This window comes from Phyllostomus discolor, chromosome 7 (genome assembly GCF_004126475.2).
Source record: "Phyllostomus discolor isolate MPI-MPIP mPhyDis1 chromosome 7, mPhyDis1.pri.v3, whole genome shotgun sequence".
NCBI classification, from domain to species: Eukaryota; Metazoa; Chordata; class Mammalia; order Chiroptera; family Phyllostomidae; genus Phyllostomus; species Phyllostomus discolor.
Genome location: NC_040909.2, coordinates 92,190,902 through 92,209,551, shown reverse-complemented (window position 1 = coordinate 92,209,551; position 18,650 = coordinate 92,190,902). Strand labels below are relative to the sequence as shown.

At 36.2% G+C, this 18,650-nt stretch overlaps 1 protein-coding gene across 2 annotated transcripts in view; it reads right to left on the bottom strand.

Annotated features, from left to right (window-relative positions):
* TGS1 (trimethylguanosine synthase 1) overlaps positions 1-18,650 on the bottom strand; it is a 48,642-nt gene that overhangs the window by 25,885 nt on the left and 4,107 nt on the right. For both annotated transcript variants that reach the window (XR_004904347.1, XM_028533964.2), the window contains exons 2-8: positions 13,896-13,960; positions 11,380-11,552; positions 10,209-11,028; positions 8,016-8,133; positions 6,488-6,574; positions 3,557-3,731; positions 1,524-1,830 (exon numbers count right to left, since the gene is read on the bottom strand). Coding sequence is in view for 1 of the 2 variants with exons in the window: in XM_028533964.2 (XP_028389765.1) it covers positions 1,524-1,830; positions 3,557-3,731; positions 6,488-6,574; positions 8,016-8,133; positions 10,209-11,028; positions 11,380-11,552; positions 13,896-13,960 (1,745 nt within the window). In the remaining variant the exon portion in view is untranslated. The remainder of the gene's footprint in view (positions 1-1,523; positions 1,831-3,556; positions 3,732-6,487; positions 6,575-8,015; positions 8,134-10,208; positions 11,029-11,379; positions 11,553-13,895; positions 13,961-18,650) is intronic.

The window sequence follows — 18,650 nt, the reverse complement described above, 5'->3', positions numbered from 1 at the left end:
CGGTGGACCCTGAGTACGCAAGTAGCAGCTGGCAGACCCAGTGAGGCGGCAAATGTGGACCAGGACAGAGCGCGCAGCCCAGGATCCCAGGGAAGGGACTGTGATCCCAGGAGACCGGAGCTACCACCATTGTTCCCTCCTGCTCCCGCCCCCAACAAACAACGTCACAATCTGGCGACTGGGGTGCCCAGCCCCGGTGAACACCTAAGGCTCCGCCCCTCACCATAACAGGAGTGACCAGACCCTCCCCCCAAAGAAAGAGAGAGAGAGAGAGAGAGACAGTCTCAAACAGAAAAACAGATCAATGCCCCAAGGCTCATCCTTTTGAGCGATCAAGAGATAGCCAATCTATCAGATGCACAGTTCAAAACACTGGTGATCAGGAAACTCACAGAATTGGTTGATTTTGGGCACAAACTACATGAAAAAATGCAGGTTACCATAAAAGAGATGAAGGAAGATGCACGCAGAACCAATAGTGATGGGAAGGAAACTGGGATTCAAAACAATAGAGTGGACCAGAAGGAAGAAAAAAATAATCAAACAGGAAAGAATGGAGAAATAAGAATTCAAAAAAATGAGAAGCTTAGGAACCTCCAGGACATCTTGAAACGTTCCAACATCTGAATTATAGGGGTACCAGAAGGGGAAGAAGAAACGCAACAGATTGAACACGTATTTGAACAAATAATAAAGGAGAACTTCCCCATTCTGGCAAAGGAAATACACTTCCGGGAAATCCAGGAAGCTCAGAGAGCACCAAGAAGTTGGATCCAAGAAGAAACACACCAAGGCACATCATAATTACATTAGTCAAGGTAAAAATGAAGGAGAGAATCCTAGAAGCAGCACGAGATAAGGGGACAGTAACCTACAAAGGAGTTCCCATCAGACTGTCAGCTGATTTCTCAAAAGAGACCTTACAGGCAAGAAGAGGCTGGAAAGAAATATTCCAAGTCATGAAAGACAAGGACCTACATCCCAGATTGCTCTATCCAGCAAAGCTCTCATTTAGAATGGAAGGGCAGATAAAGTGTGTCTCAGATAAGGTCAAGTTAAAGGAGTTCATCATCACCTAGCCCTTATTTTATGAAATGTTAAAGGGACTTATCTAAGAAAAGAAGATAAAGAAAAAACATGTATAGTAAAAGGACAGCAAACTCACAATTATTAACAACCACACCTAAAGTAAAACCAAAAGAAACTAAGTAAACAACTAGAACAGGAACAGAACCACAGAAATGGAGATCACATGGAGAGTTAGCAACAGGGGAGTGGGAGGAAAAGGTACAGAGAATAAGTAGCATAGAATGTAGGTTGAAAATAGATAGGGGGAGGGTAAGAATAGTATGGGAAATGTAGAAGCTAAAGAACTTATAAGTATGACACATGGACATGACTAAAGGGGGGGATATGGGTGGGAGAGGGTGTACAGGGTGGAGGGGAGTGAAGGGGGAAAAATGGGACAACTATAATAGCATAATCAATAATATAAAAAAAAGTTGGAGCATATTTAGTCTTACCTTCAGTTTCTACCTGGAGACAGTCTGGTATCTCCTGAGCAACACAACCTTCCTTATCTGTAATGGCTGCTACTGTGCTGTCCCCTTCATTTTTTTCTGTTTCAAGTTCACCAGCTAAAGATATGGCATGACACGGCTCCGGTTCTGGGTTGCTCAACTCCAGTGGCTTATCTCCTTTGGTAACAGACATTTCCTGTTCTTCCGAATCACTGCTTGTGCAAGTGTCTTGCCCATTGTCACGAGAAATTGACTCCTGTGATGCCTCTGCATCTACTGGTTCATTAACCCATTTTAGAAACTTTTCAACCTGAAATTTTAAGATGTTATAAGTATTAACCAATTCCAACTACACAGAATATTCCTACCTGCTTTACATTTGTGACTTGACTGACAAGCTACATCATAATTATTAACTCTGATAAGTACACTATATCATACAAACTAATGTGAGTAAATCCAAGCTAATTGCAATTTCTTGCCTGGACACACCATGACCTTATTAAAGACTTGCTTAGAAGGAAGAAAATATCAGATTATACACAAGATTATGACCTTCCTGTTATCAATTAACACTAAGAGGATAAAGCTAAACTCTTCCAGTAGCTCATAATGGCTTCTAACAATATAACTGTACTTTGTGCTATTACCATTAACAAATGTACCTACCTATTGTTGAGTCATTAATTTTAATTTTTCATATTATACAGAGATTTCTGCAAGGCCCAGCTATTATCTACATTAAATAATACCCAGTACCAAAGAGGAACTCTAAAAAGATTTTGTGCCAATCTTGTCTATAGGAATAAAAGCACTACTATCTTGGAAAGAATGTGAGCTGCCTTTCAATGAAGCAATGGAGTCAGTAAAGAGTCCTAAAAACTAGGTTTCTTCTATTAAATGTTTACAAGGCTCAAAGTCTGAAGATATATACTTCCTTGCTATTTTCATACCAGATATTCTTGATGATCCTAAGAGTTAGGAAACTAGAACAAGAGTGGTAGATAGAAGATGGGCAAGGACAACCACCCAGAATCTTCCTCTGGGGAGACTGTGCCTACATCAGTCAGCTTTATAAGGACACAGCCACATTTTTTTTCCCTCAGTAATACTTAGCATTTATGTTTTTGTTCTTCATCTACAGATAGGTATATGAGGACTCTCATATCTAAAACACTATAAAAAACTCTATAGGACTAACTTAACTGATACTGGAAATCTGTTCCAGATATAACGAGGGTCAATAAAATATTCAAATTATCACTAGCAACCATACAATCTGAACTATGGTAAAAATGAGACTAGCTATACATTTGTAGTATGTTTTGGAAGAATACTGAAGCTGAGAAGAGTAATGTCCACTAGGGGAAAGACAAAGTCCTCATGGGGTCCGCGATTTTGTTCTGTTGACTGAAAAGAGCTGCTGGAGATGTGGCTGCCACAAAGGTTCTGTTCATTGGAAGGTCCTTTTCTTTTTCTACACTGGATAAGAATCATTCATTACAACCAATCAAAAGCAATTTTAATTACTTTTGTTTTCCAGGTAGTTGGACGACAAGTACAGCAAAGTCTAAGAATAATTAACAATGTGAATCACCAAATTCGTCTTGAGTCTCATGTCATTAGGATGAACTTGTTAGGGCAAAATTTAATCAATCACCTTTAGATGACCTCAAAATTAAGGATTACAATAAAAGTAATATCAGACATTGGATTTCCAGGATCCTACTTAGCCTAAAACAGATGAGCCACATCTACTGGTGTTACCACATACATAAGGCAATTTTACTCATTTATCTACCTAGACTCTAATACTTTGAATAGCTTTCAAAATACCCTCTTTTCATATTATCCTCGACTTAATCTTTTTCAAATGTAGTTCACACAGTATATGCCTTTAGGAAGCAAGTGGAAAGGAATCTTAGGTGCCCTTATGCCTGGTAGAAACAGGGTTCTCTTTTAAAAATAAGACCTTTAAGGAGCCAAGCTCACAAGATGAAATTCTATCTATCTGTACAAATAAAACAAATACATACCTTACTCAAAGCTTTACTTTTTTTGAAACATGTTTTTTCTGTGTCTTCAGCAAAGAAAATATGTTTGTTTTTCATATTTATTTGTCTTCTCATGTCCAAGAACTTTGACTTATACTTCACATTCTTCTGTAGATACCTGACCCGCCTACGACTGAAATTTGAAATTCCACCGTATCTGTGACCAAATTAAATGAAGTTTACTCAAATCTTAAGTTCTAGGAGTTTGTTTCTTCATATGAAAAGAAAATAAACCTAATGATTTTGACAATTTTTTAATTAGCAGCCACTATTTTAATTTCACTTTTCTAAATTAGGAAATTATGAAATAAAGTTCAAAATGCAGTTTAAAGTCTAGCTTGAATATAAATTCTAAAGTAGATGTGAAACACTGAAGTTGGGAATATCGACATATATAGAGTGGAAAGTAGAAGTTACATAGTATACATGTAATAAAGAAATAGCAAAAAATATAACACCATTGTAGTTGGTGAGGTGATGCCAAAGCTCTTTAACACATACCTGGATTATGTTCGAATTTTCTTAAAAGTGGCCACTAAATTCCTAACCCAAATCAATGTGAACTCACCAAAGAAGCAAACCCCTGTTAACATAATTAAAGATATCTTTTGATCTAACCATCTACATTTTCCAGTCCTAAAATGCATACACCTACTATCAGACTATTAGGCAAAGTGTAATATATAATTTAGCACTTATATATTCCTCAACAATTTGGTTTTTAAATGCCAGGTGTTATCTTCTAGCTGTATTCAAAACTTCTTTGTAAAAAGTACATCTTATCCATCCCTTTTAGGTAGAATTTGGTGCTCTAAATAGAGGAGAAATAATTAAATCCAAGGCAAGAGAATAAATCTCTGTGAGTATATATCAGCAAGAGCTACCCAAATGGTTTCTCAATCAAACTACATGTGGCTAAAAAGAAATTCTGCCAGGAATTTAAACATGGCAATACCAGGAAAACTCTTTATGTTACTAATCTTTATGATCTTTAGTCTGAAATTATTATATGAACTACATCTGCTTTGAAATACCATATATAGGAGATAACCATTAGTTTTTATATACAACTAGTAGTTATATATTAGTTATATTATATGTTAGTTACATATTATAATATATAATATACTAGTCATATATAACTATATAACTATACATAATAACCATATAATACTCATTAGTTATTAGTTATTCACAGTATTATAATTATGGGCATGTATTTCTGAACTAATTTGGATTCAATTTACATCAACCTATGTATGTCATTTCCTCACTGACTTCATAATGTGTAGGACCCATTAAAATTTCACAACTAACAAAATATGTTTCAACCATTAGAAACCTCGAAGACCAAACATCTTGGTTTAAATCACTGATGCAAATTGACACAAATGGTACGTCTTTAGTATAACTTAACTACTCATGTCATAGATAAAAAACTATTCAGTTTCCTTATTTAATGCTTGGGCATTTAATCCAAGAATGCCAATACTTTCTGTACATAAAAGTTCATAGCAGCTTTATTTGTAATAGCAAAATACCTCACATAATCCAAACGTCCTTCTATAGATAATGGTTGAACAAACTATGGTCCATTCATACAATGGTGTACTAATCAGAAATAAGAAGAAATGAACCAATAGTATATGCAATATATACGTCCTGGGGGTACCTCAAACACATAAGCTTAGATCTTAGGAAACAACCTAGTTGTAGATACAGGATAAATAATTAAGCACAGGGCCCTATTGAAAGAATTAGGTAAATGTATTGATAAGGCAGGTTGTTGAAGGTACACTGCTGAAGCAAAGAAGCAAGCTATAGACTAGGTATAGTGATTCCATTTTTATGTTTCATAACATAAAAATGTGTTATGAATGTGTGTATATGTACATACTCATAAAAACACACATGAAAAATTAGGAAGGATATATGCCACATTTTCCTTATCTCTGGGGAATGAGTTGAAGATACACATTCTTTACTTGTTACTTCTGTTTTGTTTTTAGTTTCATTACTTTTACAGTAAAAATAGAAAAATGGTTACTGGAGATTTGAACTTTTCATGGCATGTCCACTAAACACTTCAGAAATACAAAGAGTTAGATGAGATACTAGGTGAAGAGAGAACCATGCTTAGAATCTCAAAGGCTGGCCTTGAACTCATTCTCTCCAGGAAATAATGTGATTGTGACTAAGTCAAAACCTGTAAGCTGCAGCTGCTTTATTATAAATTGAAATAACAACACTGGATTGCTATGAAGTACAACTGAGTAAATATATGTGAATATATCAAATGTATGGTGATTATCTCTATAATTCTTACTAATCAGAGAGGTTAATGTCTTAACTAAAATATCTCAAAGGCTATAAAATTCATACTCATTATTAGCTATCTGAATATCAGACAGCATTTTTTTTAAAGACTTTATATATTTATTTTTAGAGAGGGAAGGGAGGGGAGAGAGAGAGAGAGAGAGGGAGAGGGAGAGAAACATCAATGTGCGGTTGCTGGGGGCTATGGCCTGCAACCCAGGAATGTACCCTGGCTGGGAATTGAACCTGGGACACTTTGGTTCCCAGCCTGTGCTCAATCCACTGAACTATGCCAGCCAGGGCTTCAGACAGCATTTTTTAAAAAGACTTTATTTATTTATTTTTAGACAGAGGGAATGGGAGAGAGAAAGAGAGGGAGAGAAACATCAATGTGTAGTTGCCTCTCACAGGCCCCTGACTGGGGACCTGGCCTGCAACCCAGGCATGTGCCTTGATTCGGAATCGAACCAGTGACCCTTTGGTTCACAGGCTGGTGCTCAATCCACTGAGCCACACCAGCCAGGGCTGAATATCAGAGAGCTTTAAGGTAGCTGAAATGGTTAAGATTTAAGGATAACAGCATTTACGTATAATTACTTTTGTCCTGAGCCATGCTTGAATCCTAGAAGGGAACCACTGTCATCAAAGTCTGAATCTGGGTCTTCATCAAGGTCCAGTTCATGGCTAAACAAATAAACAAATGGTGATAAGACATTATCTCCAGAACCCACATGTTCAGGTAAATATCAAAAGTATATATAGTCAACTTTTCCATCACAATGATCAGCCATAGTCCACAAACCCAGGAAGAACAGGATTTTCCAAATGAGATAAAGTATCAAGCAGTGTTTAGAACACAGTAATAAGCACCCAAATCTTAAATCCTATTAAGTAATTATCTTTATTCCTGAACATTATAGAAATATGGATCTACCCAATCTCCTTTGAAAAAACACCCGTTAAAAGCTCCAGCCTCAAACCAATCTCCTAGAATGATACCTCTAGAGGTTTTTCTGAAAAAAATAAACAAGGAAACACTTGAGAAATATCAACTTAACCCCCAAAATTACAAAAGAAAATACATACTGTTAAGAATAAGGTTATGATACAAATGATATTAAGTAACCCAGGATCCTCCATCTATTGGGGATAATTCTAATATTCCCTATTATCTGGGGAAAAGTAACAAGTAAATGGAAATGGCAAGAGATTATTCTTGCAAATGAAATTGTTCTCACTGAACACTTATGGTGGACCTATTAGGTAAAATATAAGTAAGCAGACAGTGTGCCTTCAGGTACTAACAAGAACTAATGGAGGATTTAACATGCAATGTCTACCACGCAGAAGGAACACTGGAGAGTCATGATTTTATATGCTAAGATACTGAGCCTCTGAAGCGTGCTTACTATTTTTCTTTAAGCTATATGGAACAAAGAAGTGTTAAATAAAGCACTGTCTGTCCTGTCATGGAAATGAAATGTGTCCAGCTCACATCCAATTTCTGTAATGTTCATTTTTTCTTATAATTTACAGCATTTGCATTTGACCATATCTTACCTTACATTATTCTCTACTTGTTCAATTACATGTATCAATGACACACTAGAAAGAGTACTACTGTCTCTGAAAGAGTTGGACTGGGCTCTAGCTTTAAAGCTGCCATTATTGCTACATAACTCTGGGCAAGGAATTTATCTTTGTTTTGTTTGAGTACTCCTATCAATACAATGAAAGCATTAGAGTTGATGTATCTGAGATGTATTAAAATCCTGTGATTATTCCCAGACTTCTGAAAAAAAATTAGAACTTCTTTGATAAAGATAGACCATGCCTACTTATATAGTACTAGTTGATAGCTGCTAAGTGTCAGATATATTATATGCTAGTACCAGTCTTCCCAATGATCTCACAAAAAGGCATCAAGTCCATTTTATAGATAAGAAATTGTGCTAGAATTGAAGAGGAAGAGTTGGGATTTGACCATTGCCAAAGCCCAGGGTCTTGTTTCTTTTCCTCACGGGATTAGCAGTGCTATAATGGAACAGGCACTTTATAACTCCTCACTCATGGTCAGAGTGCTTATGCTAACACATTCTCAAGAGAAAGGTAATGTATAACTTGCCTCCTCTTGAGTTTGCTTGGCTTATGTTCTGGTGGATCTTCTTCACTGTCATCTCCATCCATACTGTTGGGACGTGGTCTTTCTCTGATTGTGTTTGCTTCTGAAGACTCCTGGGAATCTAAAGAGGCAGTTATTACTGTGGATTTTCATCTCTGGTTTGACAACTCTTCTGCCATTTGCAAAGTCAATCAAAGTATTTCAGTGCCTTTCCTGCAATGAACAGTATGTGTACACAAGACAAACTGCCAGACCACATTTATCTGTTCTGTGTAGATCTACAGGCAGAACTGGAGCACAAAAAAATTGGAGCTATGTCTATTAATGTTTAAAAGTTTCTATGATTTACTTAAAAAGTGAACTAAAACTACTCTTTCCTGATAACTGTCTAACTCCATACATTTTGATGATATTTTAACCTAAGTGACTCTAAAGTTGGCATGATCACATTGATTAAAAAGTTATCTTTATTAAGAAGCTAATATATTTGATGGTCTATAATATTGCTTTTAAAGTAATAACGGAAGTAACAAAAAGAAATACCACCATTTAAAAAAGAGCATTTCTAACTTTTAGCTCCAACTGAGGTACATGCCTGTCCTTGTTCTCTATTTCTTCAGACTGGCACAAAGTAGGTGGGTGAGACTAAAAGTGGAGAGGTGTCTGCAATGTAGACAGACAGTGGGAAGCTTTGAATGTGCGGGGACAGACTACTGCAGAAGAACACCCAACCACAAACAGTTAAAAACATACTTATAGAAAAATGCAATATACACCTTGTGTTTTGATGTCAAGGGTGTATCTAAAACAAATCAAAATCTAGAATTCTTAAATTGATCCTGATGGCAGTCCCACTACAGCTAATTACAGAAATGAGCAATTATATACATAAGGGAACAGGCAATAGACATGGTCAATCTATACACACAGCTTAGGAAACAGGTAAGAGAAGGCAGAAATTGTGAGTTTAATAGGTTTGACAAAGGGAAAAAGTAGGAAGGAAGGATAGTAAAAGGGAGTAACACAAAGCGGTAACATAGGGGCCAACATATTGACCAATATACATAGTTCAGGTTTTATTGTCAAAATAAGCTACAGGGAGTAATTAGAAAAGTACTTGAAGAATATCAGAGACTTATATAAAATAATCACATAAAAATTTGATAACAACAACAGAGAAATGACTGAGAATATTGTAGCAAATTAAGCTCTATTGTAAGAGTACAGAGAAAAGAAATAAAAAGTAGATAGAGTTCTTTGGTAACTCTCTAAGGGAAACTCTCAACTAGATGAAGTCCAGCAACCTAAGATGAGTAAAGAAAACCTAATTGTTAAATGTGTGTAAAAGGCCAAAACCTTTCACTTCATATATGAATAAGGATGAGAAGAAAGTCCCTATGAGCCAGACTTTTCCAGTACCAAACATCAAGGATGCCAAGATAACGTACATGTTAGTGGGCTTCAGGAAAAACCTGAAAGTTCTATAAAGTTCCTCCTCACTCATTTTCCTGCTGCCATCAGTTGGTAGTACCTTTTTCCCAAGCAAGAGCATTCTTCTTATCTAGCCTACTTTTCCTTTTCTTAACACACTTCTTACTGGCTTTCTTTAGTCTTGGCAGTGGCACCAGTCTGCATGACAATGAATTTTTCTTAAATCACTTAGGCAGGAATTAACCAAGTTCTTATCTTGGGTATTTTATGAGAATACAGAAATCAACCCTTCCAGTTATAAATGAATACAATTTCTGTTTAGATTCTCTTTATAGCAAAACCTCACTTGTTTCAACTGAATTTCAGCTATGGCTCTCATTCAGATTTGCCTAATGTCAAAGGTGTTCTCAATACCTTTCTTACATGCCTCCTGTAAACTAATTTGTTCCAGAGAATCTTGGACATTCCAATCAATTAGATTTCTGATTTAATTAGGAATTTCCAAGTTTTAATTTATTTGCCACCCAAGTACAAGAGGAGGAATGATACTTTGGAGAACTCTGTGCAAATATTCTTTTTTATTTATATAAAAGGGTAATAAACAACTTGTGATATAAAAATAAGATTGATTAAATAATTTCATTATACTACAAAATGTAGTAGGCATTATTTAACTCTACCATAAAGGATTAGTGTTAGTTATCTTGCTAAATAGATTCATTTAGTTAACTGTTCCTCAGTAGAATAAATCTTGGTCAATCTTACCCTTAGCCGATTGGTTCGTGCTCCTATTCCCAGACAAGTTGCTTTCCTTGGTTCCTTTACCATGAGGTTCACTTTGGCCAGAAGCAGGGCATTCTCTTCTGCTGTTAACTTCACTTAGCCACTGATGTCCATCAGAACTTACAATTGAATCTAACTGGCTCTCTTCTGCTTTCCCTGACTTCAGCCTTATGTTCCTAATTCCATCAAGTACTTCATTATGATCTTTATCACTAGAACTGGAACTTTCATTATCAACTGATGAAGATGGAAATAATTGTAAGTCTGCATTCACACAATTTTCATCTTTCTCACTGTCAACTTCTGTTTTAGACCCACACGTATTTGTATCACAACTTTGTGAGTCACCAAAAGTCCAACCCTGAGCTTCCCAATACTGAAATTGTTCTAAATAATACCAATAAAGTTGACTATAGTGCTGTTCCCATTCTGCCTTAGTATCAGGAATGTTCCAAGGTTCAGAACATAGTGTTTGATCTGAATGTTTTTCTTGCCAGCTTTGCCACAATAGTCCTCCACCATATTCATTCCAGTACTTTCCCCATTTCTCTGTAATTTCTAGCTTTGGAGACAATGTATTTTCAACAGAAAGATTTTCAGTTTCAATGTCTTTTTTGGATCGAAGTTTACATGTTCTGGTGTTCTCATACTGTTCAACTGAGGATGGATCATCTGAAGCCAAAATGTCATCTTCTTCACAGTCTTGTCTCAAAGATTCTTTAATAATCTCATCTAAGTACTTCTTTTGATGCTTTTTCTTTTTCTTTTTTATTTTAACTTTATTCCTAGAATTCATAGACACCTACATAAGATAAATAACTTGAATATAAAATCCACTTCATAAACTAAAAGAGAAAGTAGAACCCAAGTGTACTTTGACATTAAATTAAACAAAATACCCTCAATCCTCCTCCACCACCCTGGACTTTCAGTTATACAAACAAGTGAATCTTGTTACCTAATTTTCCAAGAGCAGAAAAAAATCACATGTGGAACGCAACACAACTTACAGTTTTGGTTGATTTATTAAAGTGTACATCAGAAAAGAGCTGGAGCGCTCTAATTCATAAATGCATTAGATTTGGGGTTAAAAAATCCCATGTAATTTTACAAAGAAAACTAATAAATAGAAATAATAAAAGTTAATACTTACTTCAAAATTCTTATGTGCAGCCATCCCACCAAATTGAAGTGGCAGTCCCATACTTCTCATGAGTTCAGCCTCAGAATCAAGTTCACTTTCATCTAGGCCTATTCTTTTGCTATCACATGATTCTTTAGTACTGTGGGAATTATCACCTTCTTCCTCTTCTGTAGCTTGGTCTCCTACAGATAGCATTTGTTAGCTTAGTTTGAGAAAAAATTTAGATGCAGGTTTTATCATCATTTTAATGAAGAAAAACTTGAGACCAAGAGTTATTACATGACTTGGCCCAAGTAAAGGTGAACAAATGTTACAGTTTTTAAGGATGGAAGAAAAAGGGAATTTATGGTAATCTGGATTAGTAAAAAAATGGCCAACTAAGAATCAAGAGACAATTTGTAGTCTGTCTCTAACTGCCATTACCCATCCAGCTGCCGATTTGACTTACACAGACTGACCATCTCCTCTATGCTGTGCATTGTGCAAAAAGTATGGAGCATGTAAGAAGGAACAGAATACAGTAACCATAAGGCAAATGTTTACATTTTAACATTCCTTATCTGCAATATTTCTAGATCGGTGAATTTTACATGACTTGTGGAGTTATTTTAGAAGCAGTTAATAAGAGAGGTGAGCCCTGGCTGGTGTAGCTCAGTGGATTGAGCTCAGGCTATGAACCAAAGCATCGCAGGTTAGATTCCCAGCCAGGGCACATGCCTGGGTTGCAGGCCATGGCCCCTAGCAACCGCACATTGATCTTGCTCTCTCCCTCCTTCCCTTCCCTCTCTAAAAATAAATAAATAAATCTTTAAAAAAAGAGAGAGAGAGGTGAGAGCATGACTTCTAGCCCCTCCCAGGTATTTCAATGACAACTAGAGTTATACCCTGGAACTCTAAGGGAGAGTTGGTTTAATAAAAGGGCTCTGCTATTAAATGTCTGAAATCCACTAAATTGGAAGATCCTTTCAAGTGCCCAAATTCTAGTTCTTATAGAAAATCTGTTTTATTATAACAAAACAAGTTTTACTTTATCCTAATATGTTTATCTAAGTGGATCAGACCACTAATTGGACAGATGTCATTCGAATGCTCTATTAACTGTTTAAATGAGAGATAAAAATCACTTTAGGTATCAGCACATTCAATTAGGACTGGGCTGCCCTCCAGATAAATGATTTTAGGCAACAGAACAGTGAGTCTTAACACAGAAAAAAAACTGACACTGAACAAAGAAAGAGAAATCTTGTATGTGCAAATTCTACTATAAGAAAAAAGGAACAAAGATATCTATCTAAATAATGAAGGGGATTCCATTCACCACTTCATTCAATGAACTTATGAAAGCTCAGGAGAGAGCAAGATAGGAAAAATGAAACAATTAAGTTTTATGTTCCTTTCATGGTATACATACTTTGGAGTTTGTTGTAGTCTAGTATTGAAATAAATTTTATTTGTACTAAATAGCACTGAGAAACAAACCATTTAATCCAGTATGCAACTAAAGAAACAGTGATTTGTTTAACCATTATGAAAGTTAAAGGATTTTCAAGGGTAGTATGACACGCTACCTGTGCTGGTTTGAGCCCAGAGCTTATGCTGCAGTTTTCCCTGTGTGCAAAGAAACGTGCAGGACTCGTGTGGAAAGGACAGGGAAATGTGAGAGAGACCAAGATAGTTTTCAGGTAGCTGGGCAAAGGTCAAAGTATTGAAAAAATACTCTTTGTTATTTGGGAAAGTTAACCCAGATTGTGGTCCTTTTACTTCAGGCAAGACTATGATGTTCACTTGGAATTTACCCTTAATCACTTATTTAAACAGTTGTTAAAGTAATTAAACAAGGGGGCCCTTAGATGAGATGGCTCTAATGCCTTAGAAGCCAACCCCCCAAAATCAAAACCTAAGCCAGAGTCAATGCACTTGAATGTGAGAAAATGAAATATAAGAACAACCAATCACAGCCAACTAAGCTTTCCCAGTTAAGGCTACAGCTTAATATATGGCCAATCAAATAATTTGTTTGTTTTGCTTCTAAAGCTTCTCTACAAAAATACCCCTCCCAGTTCCTGTCTGTAGAGTGATCCTAACCATCTTTGGCTTGGTACTGCCCAATCTGAATCATTGTATGCTCAAATAAACTCTTGAAATTATTTTAATGTGGCTCTGGATACCTTTTAACGCCCGATAAAATTTTGCAGAAGAAACTATACGTTCTCCACTTTTTCAAAGCCTCAATTTTCAGGTTGCTTTTATCTAATGGTGACCACTCAGGAAGGAATGCTATACAAGGTAAGGGAGGCTACTACTTCAAGTCCACATAGGAGCTTGCTATAGGAAAAAAAAGTTCTGCTTTGATAAGAATTCTAGAACCATGTTATAATAGATAAGAAGGACTGTCTATTATTACAGAATTTTTTTTGCCACTATATACTATGCTAAGAAGTTAACAGAGTAATATAACAAGTTATAATACAATATTATGGTTAATTTTAGCAAAAAAGAGGGTTATATAGGTTTATACTGTTTACCTGCATTGTTGCCATTGCCTTTAACATAGTAACCTCTTAATCCCAAATTGCATAATTTTCGATCCCTGTGAAGCAAATTAAACAGTCAATATTGGAAAAAAATTAAATTATAAATTTAGAGGAAAAGAGTTCAAGGCAGCATAAATTAATAATAAGGTTAAGGAACAGAAAAGCAACCTGTTAATACATTTTTCCTCATCTGTAACACAGGAGTAGTAACACATATCTCAGGGGTTGCTTTAAGGATTGACAGTAAAACATTTAGTATACACCTCATGGCAAGCATGGGTAATTATAACTACTAATTATTAAAATTAAGTGGTATTCTGGACATTGGGGGAAGAATCCAGTCCCCCTTATGCTACACTAAAACAATAAAATGCCCTCCAAATTTGCTGTACAAGGGAAGCACAAAAGTGGAAAAATTTATCTGACACTTATATGAAATCCACATGCAAACCCTAGGCCACATGAAAATAGGCCAAATTATTGACTTCATAGCAGACAAGATATTCACGGTACAAGTAAACATTGTTTTGGAGACTAATATAAAATGAAGTTCTTATTTATATATTTTGTCAAACTGAAACATAAGTCTGAAGAAAACAATCCAGTCTCATTGACTTTTGAAACAATGAATGGTTAAACTTTTCTTTAGATACCTACTTCTAATTTTTTCTTTATCTACTAAGACTGGAAATTCTGTAAACAAAATAAACCTAACAGAATACTTTAAAAAGCGGAAGAGGAGGAATTTTGCTATTATCATTTTAGCAGTAAATTCTGCTGTAATAAAGTCCATCATATCTGCCATATAATAAGGCCATCTGCAAGGCTGATAATACTTTTCAATGGAGCTACAGTAAATTCAACAAAATGAAATTTGTGTGTACTTCATACATTTCATATCCTGTTTATTTTTTGATAACTTAAAACATGAAACAGGCAGTGACTCACAGTGTGAGAATGAAAAGAGGGGAGGGGGTCCTGGCTGGTGTAGCTCAGTGGATTGAGCATCGGCCTGAGAACCAAAGGGTCACCAAATGATTCCAAGTCAGGGCAAATGCCTGCACTGTGGGGCAGGTCCCCAGTGGGGCACAGTTAAGAGGCAACCAAACACTGATGTTCCTCTCCCTATCTTCCTCCCTTCCCCTCTCTAAAAATAAATAAATGAAATCTTAAAAAAAAAAAGAGGAGGGGTGGGAACGAGGTGCAAATGTGCTTGGGTAGCATGCTGCATGCCCACTGGCCAGTCCCCAAGAACATGGACACTGATGGGGTGGGTGGAGCTTCAGCCACAAAGTGGACATTAATGGCGCTCTTGCCAGCACCCAACGACAGGGTGCACCAAGGTGTCCAGTGGAGGAAAGGGCCAAGATGGTTGCAAGACTGGTTACACTGAGGAAATAAGTAATGTGTTGAAGATAATGATTCTCCTACACACACATTTGTGATGTATGTATACATCAGGTCTTCCAATAACATTCAAAATCATTTCATTCATTTTATTATAATGTTGATGCAATGCCACAGGAACTTAAATTTTGTTTATATTAATTAACCTAAGGGAAAATTGGTTTCACTATACTTCATTTGCTTATGTTGAACCTATCAACGTTAAGTGAGGACTTACTATATGTACTGACTAACTCTGTCTGCTGACAGGGCTTGTAAGCAACAAAGATCCAGGATTAACGAGCACAATGAGCAACTGGGTGTTGGTTTCTAAATACTATTCTCCACTAAGAGGAACCTGGGTACCTTGGAAAATGGCAATCCTAAACTGGAGCATGGACTGTAAAGGATATGCCTCGGTCATCTTATTGTGCCAGAAGGTTAGGAGGAGCTCAAATAATTCCAGGGATACATCAAAGAATACAGGAACCATCTCAAGGGCCCCCCACCAGCCAAATCTGAGACAATAATAATAGTAACAGAATATAACCTATAACACTAATAAACCAGAGTGCATGTTAATATAAATAAAAGAGTAAACAAATACATGAGGAGAGAGGGAAAGTGCTCCATATAGAATGCTAACTAATAAACGTAGAAGGAATGATGGAGACAAAGAATCACTCTTTGGCAACATTTAGAGGCAGTGGATTCAGGCAGGAAATAGGGCACTGATACAACACTGGGATACCTTCTTACAAAATATTGATCCTAATTCATAGAGAGAGCCATCATTGTGACTCTCAGTGGAAAAACCTGGGAGACAGCAACATGATGACAAAATGGAGGTCAACATCACCAGTGGTGGGATGGGTCCACAAAAAGTGCCTCATGAAGTGAAGCTGAGCACAGCACGCGGTAATTTCTAGGGCATTCTTGACAACAAAGCATTGGCCTGGCTCTGTTCCTGTTGACATGTCAGACAGACCCAGGTAGAGTAAGGTGATTCTACAGAAGGCAAGGCCTGAACTGTTTAAACTGACGAAGACATGATGGGGAGGAAAACAAGTGAGGAATTTTTCCGGATTGGAGGAGAATGACAAGACATAAGTAAATATAACAGGTCCCTATGTAGAATCCTGGATCGCAAAGGAAAGAGAAACAGAAAAGTTGGGAAATTCGAATTTCAATCAACTACAGCAGTTATGCAGGAGAATATACTTGTTTGGGGGAAACACACAATAAAGTGTTCAGTACTAATGAAGAATCATGTCTGCAGCTTGTCAGTCCTAATGATGGTGTGTGTGCATGTGTATACTTGTTATGGAGAAGGAGAGATGGAGCAACTGAACAGTTGGTGAATCTGGGTGAAGGGGATGTGGGAGTTTTTTGAACTATTTTTGTTTCAAATTATTTCAAAATTAATTATTTTAAAAAATAAATAATTAATGCCTGTTATTTATAGCACATACAACTTTCTACCACTCCATCCTTTTAGCATGTTCTATTCTAAGCTTTGTACGTAAACACACACAACTTTTATATAATTGTAATCACAGGGTAGGTATTTTGTATTTTAATATGTTAACAAGGATTTTTTTCATGTTATTACAGTCACTGTAATGATTATTTTTAGAGCCCGATAACACTAATTATGTCTTTTTCATATAAATAATGTATAGAAATTGAATGTGTAGATGAAACAGAATGATTACTTCAATAATAAAGTATATAAGGCAGTATGTTAATATAGTGTCCTCAGAAAACAAGAGTTAATTCTATTTCCTGTCTTTGAGGGGAGACCTACAAAATATCTTATTTAGTTCTGCTACATGGTACTGATCTTTCAGTTTAATAATATATTTTAGGATTTTGTCAACAATCAAATCTGTGTTTTTAGATTTTTAAAACAGATCTTTTCCCTACCTTAAGAGTCAAGGTTACACTTACAAGTCTGAACTTCCAGCATGTCTCCCACTCCCAAGTACTTCTCAATGGCTACTGGCAAACAATTCAAGATCTTATCTCCAAGTTCTTTTTTGTTCTAAACAATGATAATTAATCTGAGCATAAAATGATCTAAATGAAAAAAGCCATTCTTTTCTCTTATTTTGAATTTAAAATGTAGTTTCTAAAAGTGAAGTACAGTTTTACTTTTAAGGTTTTAAGAAGATGTATGAAATTAACTGTAATGAAAAGAATGCATGTTTTAGTTCAAAAATACTAAATTCAATGTAATTGGTGATTTATATATATAATAAATAACTGTGTTTTAACATTGCTTTAATTGAGATACAGTCAAAAGTTTCTACAGGTACAGCTTGAGAATTTTTCTAAACTTTTTATATTTTATAACCTTATATTCATCCCTTTGTTTTTCTTTTTGGAAAGGAGGCTTCATGAAGAGAGCATCAAGACTCCAAAAGGCTATAGGCTAAAAAATTGGTACCATATGTAAGTTGACTCTTCTTTTTTGGCCTGTACATCCCACAGTCAGGTAGTCTCTTCTGGTGAACTCCTTGGCCCTGCCCACAGTGCCAGATTGCACGCTTTCTGGAGAATGGGCAAGCCTATCAGGTCAGGCCAGGTCCAGAGGAAGAGGCCAAAAAACACATCTTCATGGGTCAGAGGTGAAAAAGGTGTCCAAAGTTATTACTAGTATATCCTAAGTGTACTGATAATCTGAGGCATAAATATTAGCAACAAGACCCTGCCCAGGTAGCTCAGCTGGCTAAAGCATCATCCCTATACATCAATGTTGCAGGTTCAATTCCCAGTTAGGGAACATACAAGAATTATCCAATGAATGCATAAATAAATGGACCAATAAATAGATTTTTTTTCTTTCTCTCACTCTAAAAACAAATTAAAAAAAAAGACTAGCATCGAGAGAGGAGATGTTAACTCTTAAATTTTTATGAAAACTGTTTCCAACTTAGGGCAACTTTCAATAATATCCAAGAGCATTCATCCCTGGGAAAGATGTATTTCTGAGGCTTGGTATTTGAAGAAGTTCCTGTCATACTTCCTAAGTGTTCTCTATAAAGTAGTTTTTAAGTTTCATCAGTGTAACACATGTCACAGAGCAAAATGATTCTCAGTGAGTATCTGGACCTGGCACACTGTAAAAACTAAAGAAACCTTAACCATTGACTAATAAAATTGGAGAGCAGACCTGCATTGTAGTGACCCCACTAATACTGCTCCCTTAATAGTCCTGATTAAGCATCGTTACACCTTTGACTACAACAATCAGCACTACCATGCCTAAGTCATCCTTTTACCAGAGTACCTGATACACAGGTAGCTAAAATGCATGCTGAATAAGTGATTCTTGGAAATTTCTCAAGTACAAGTAGC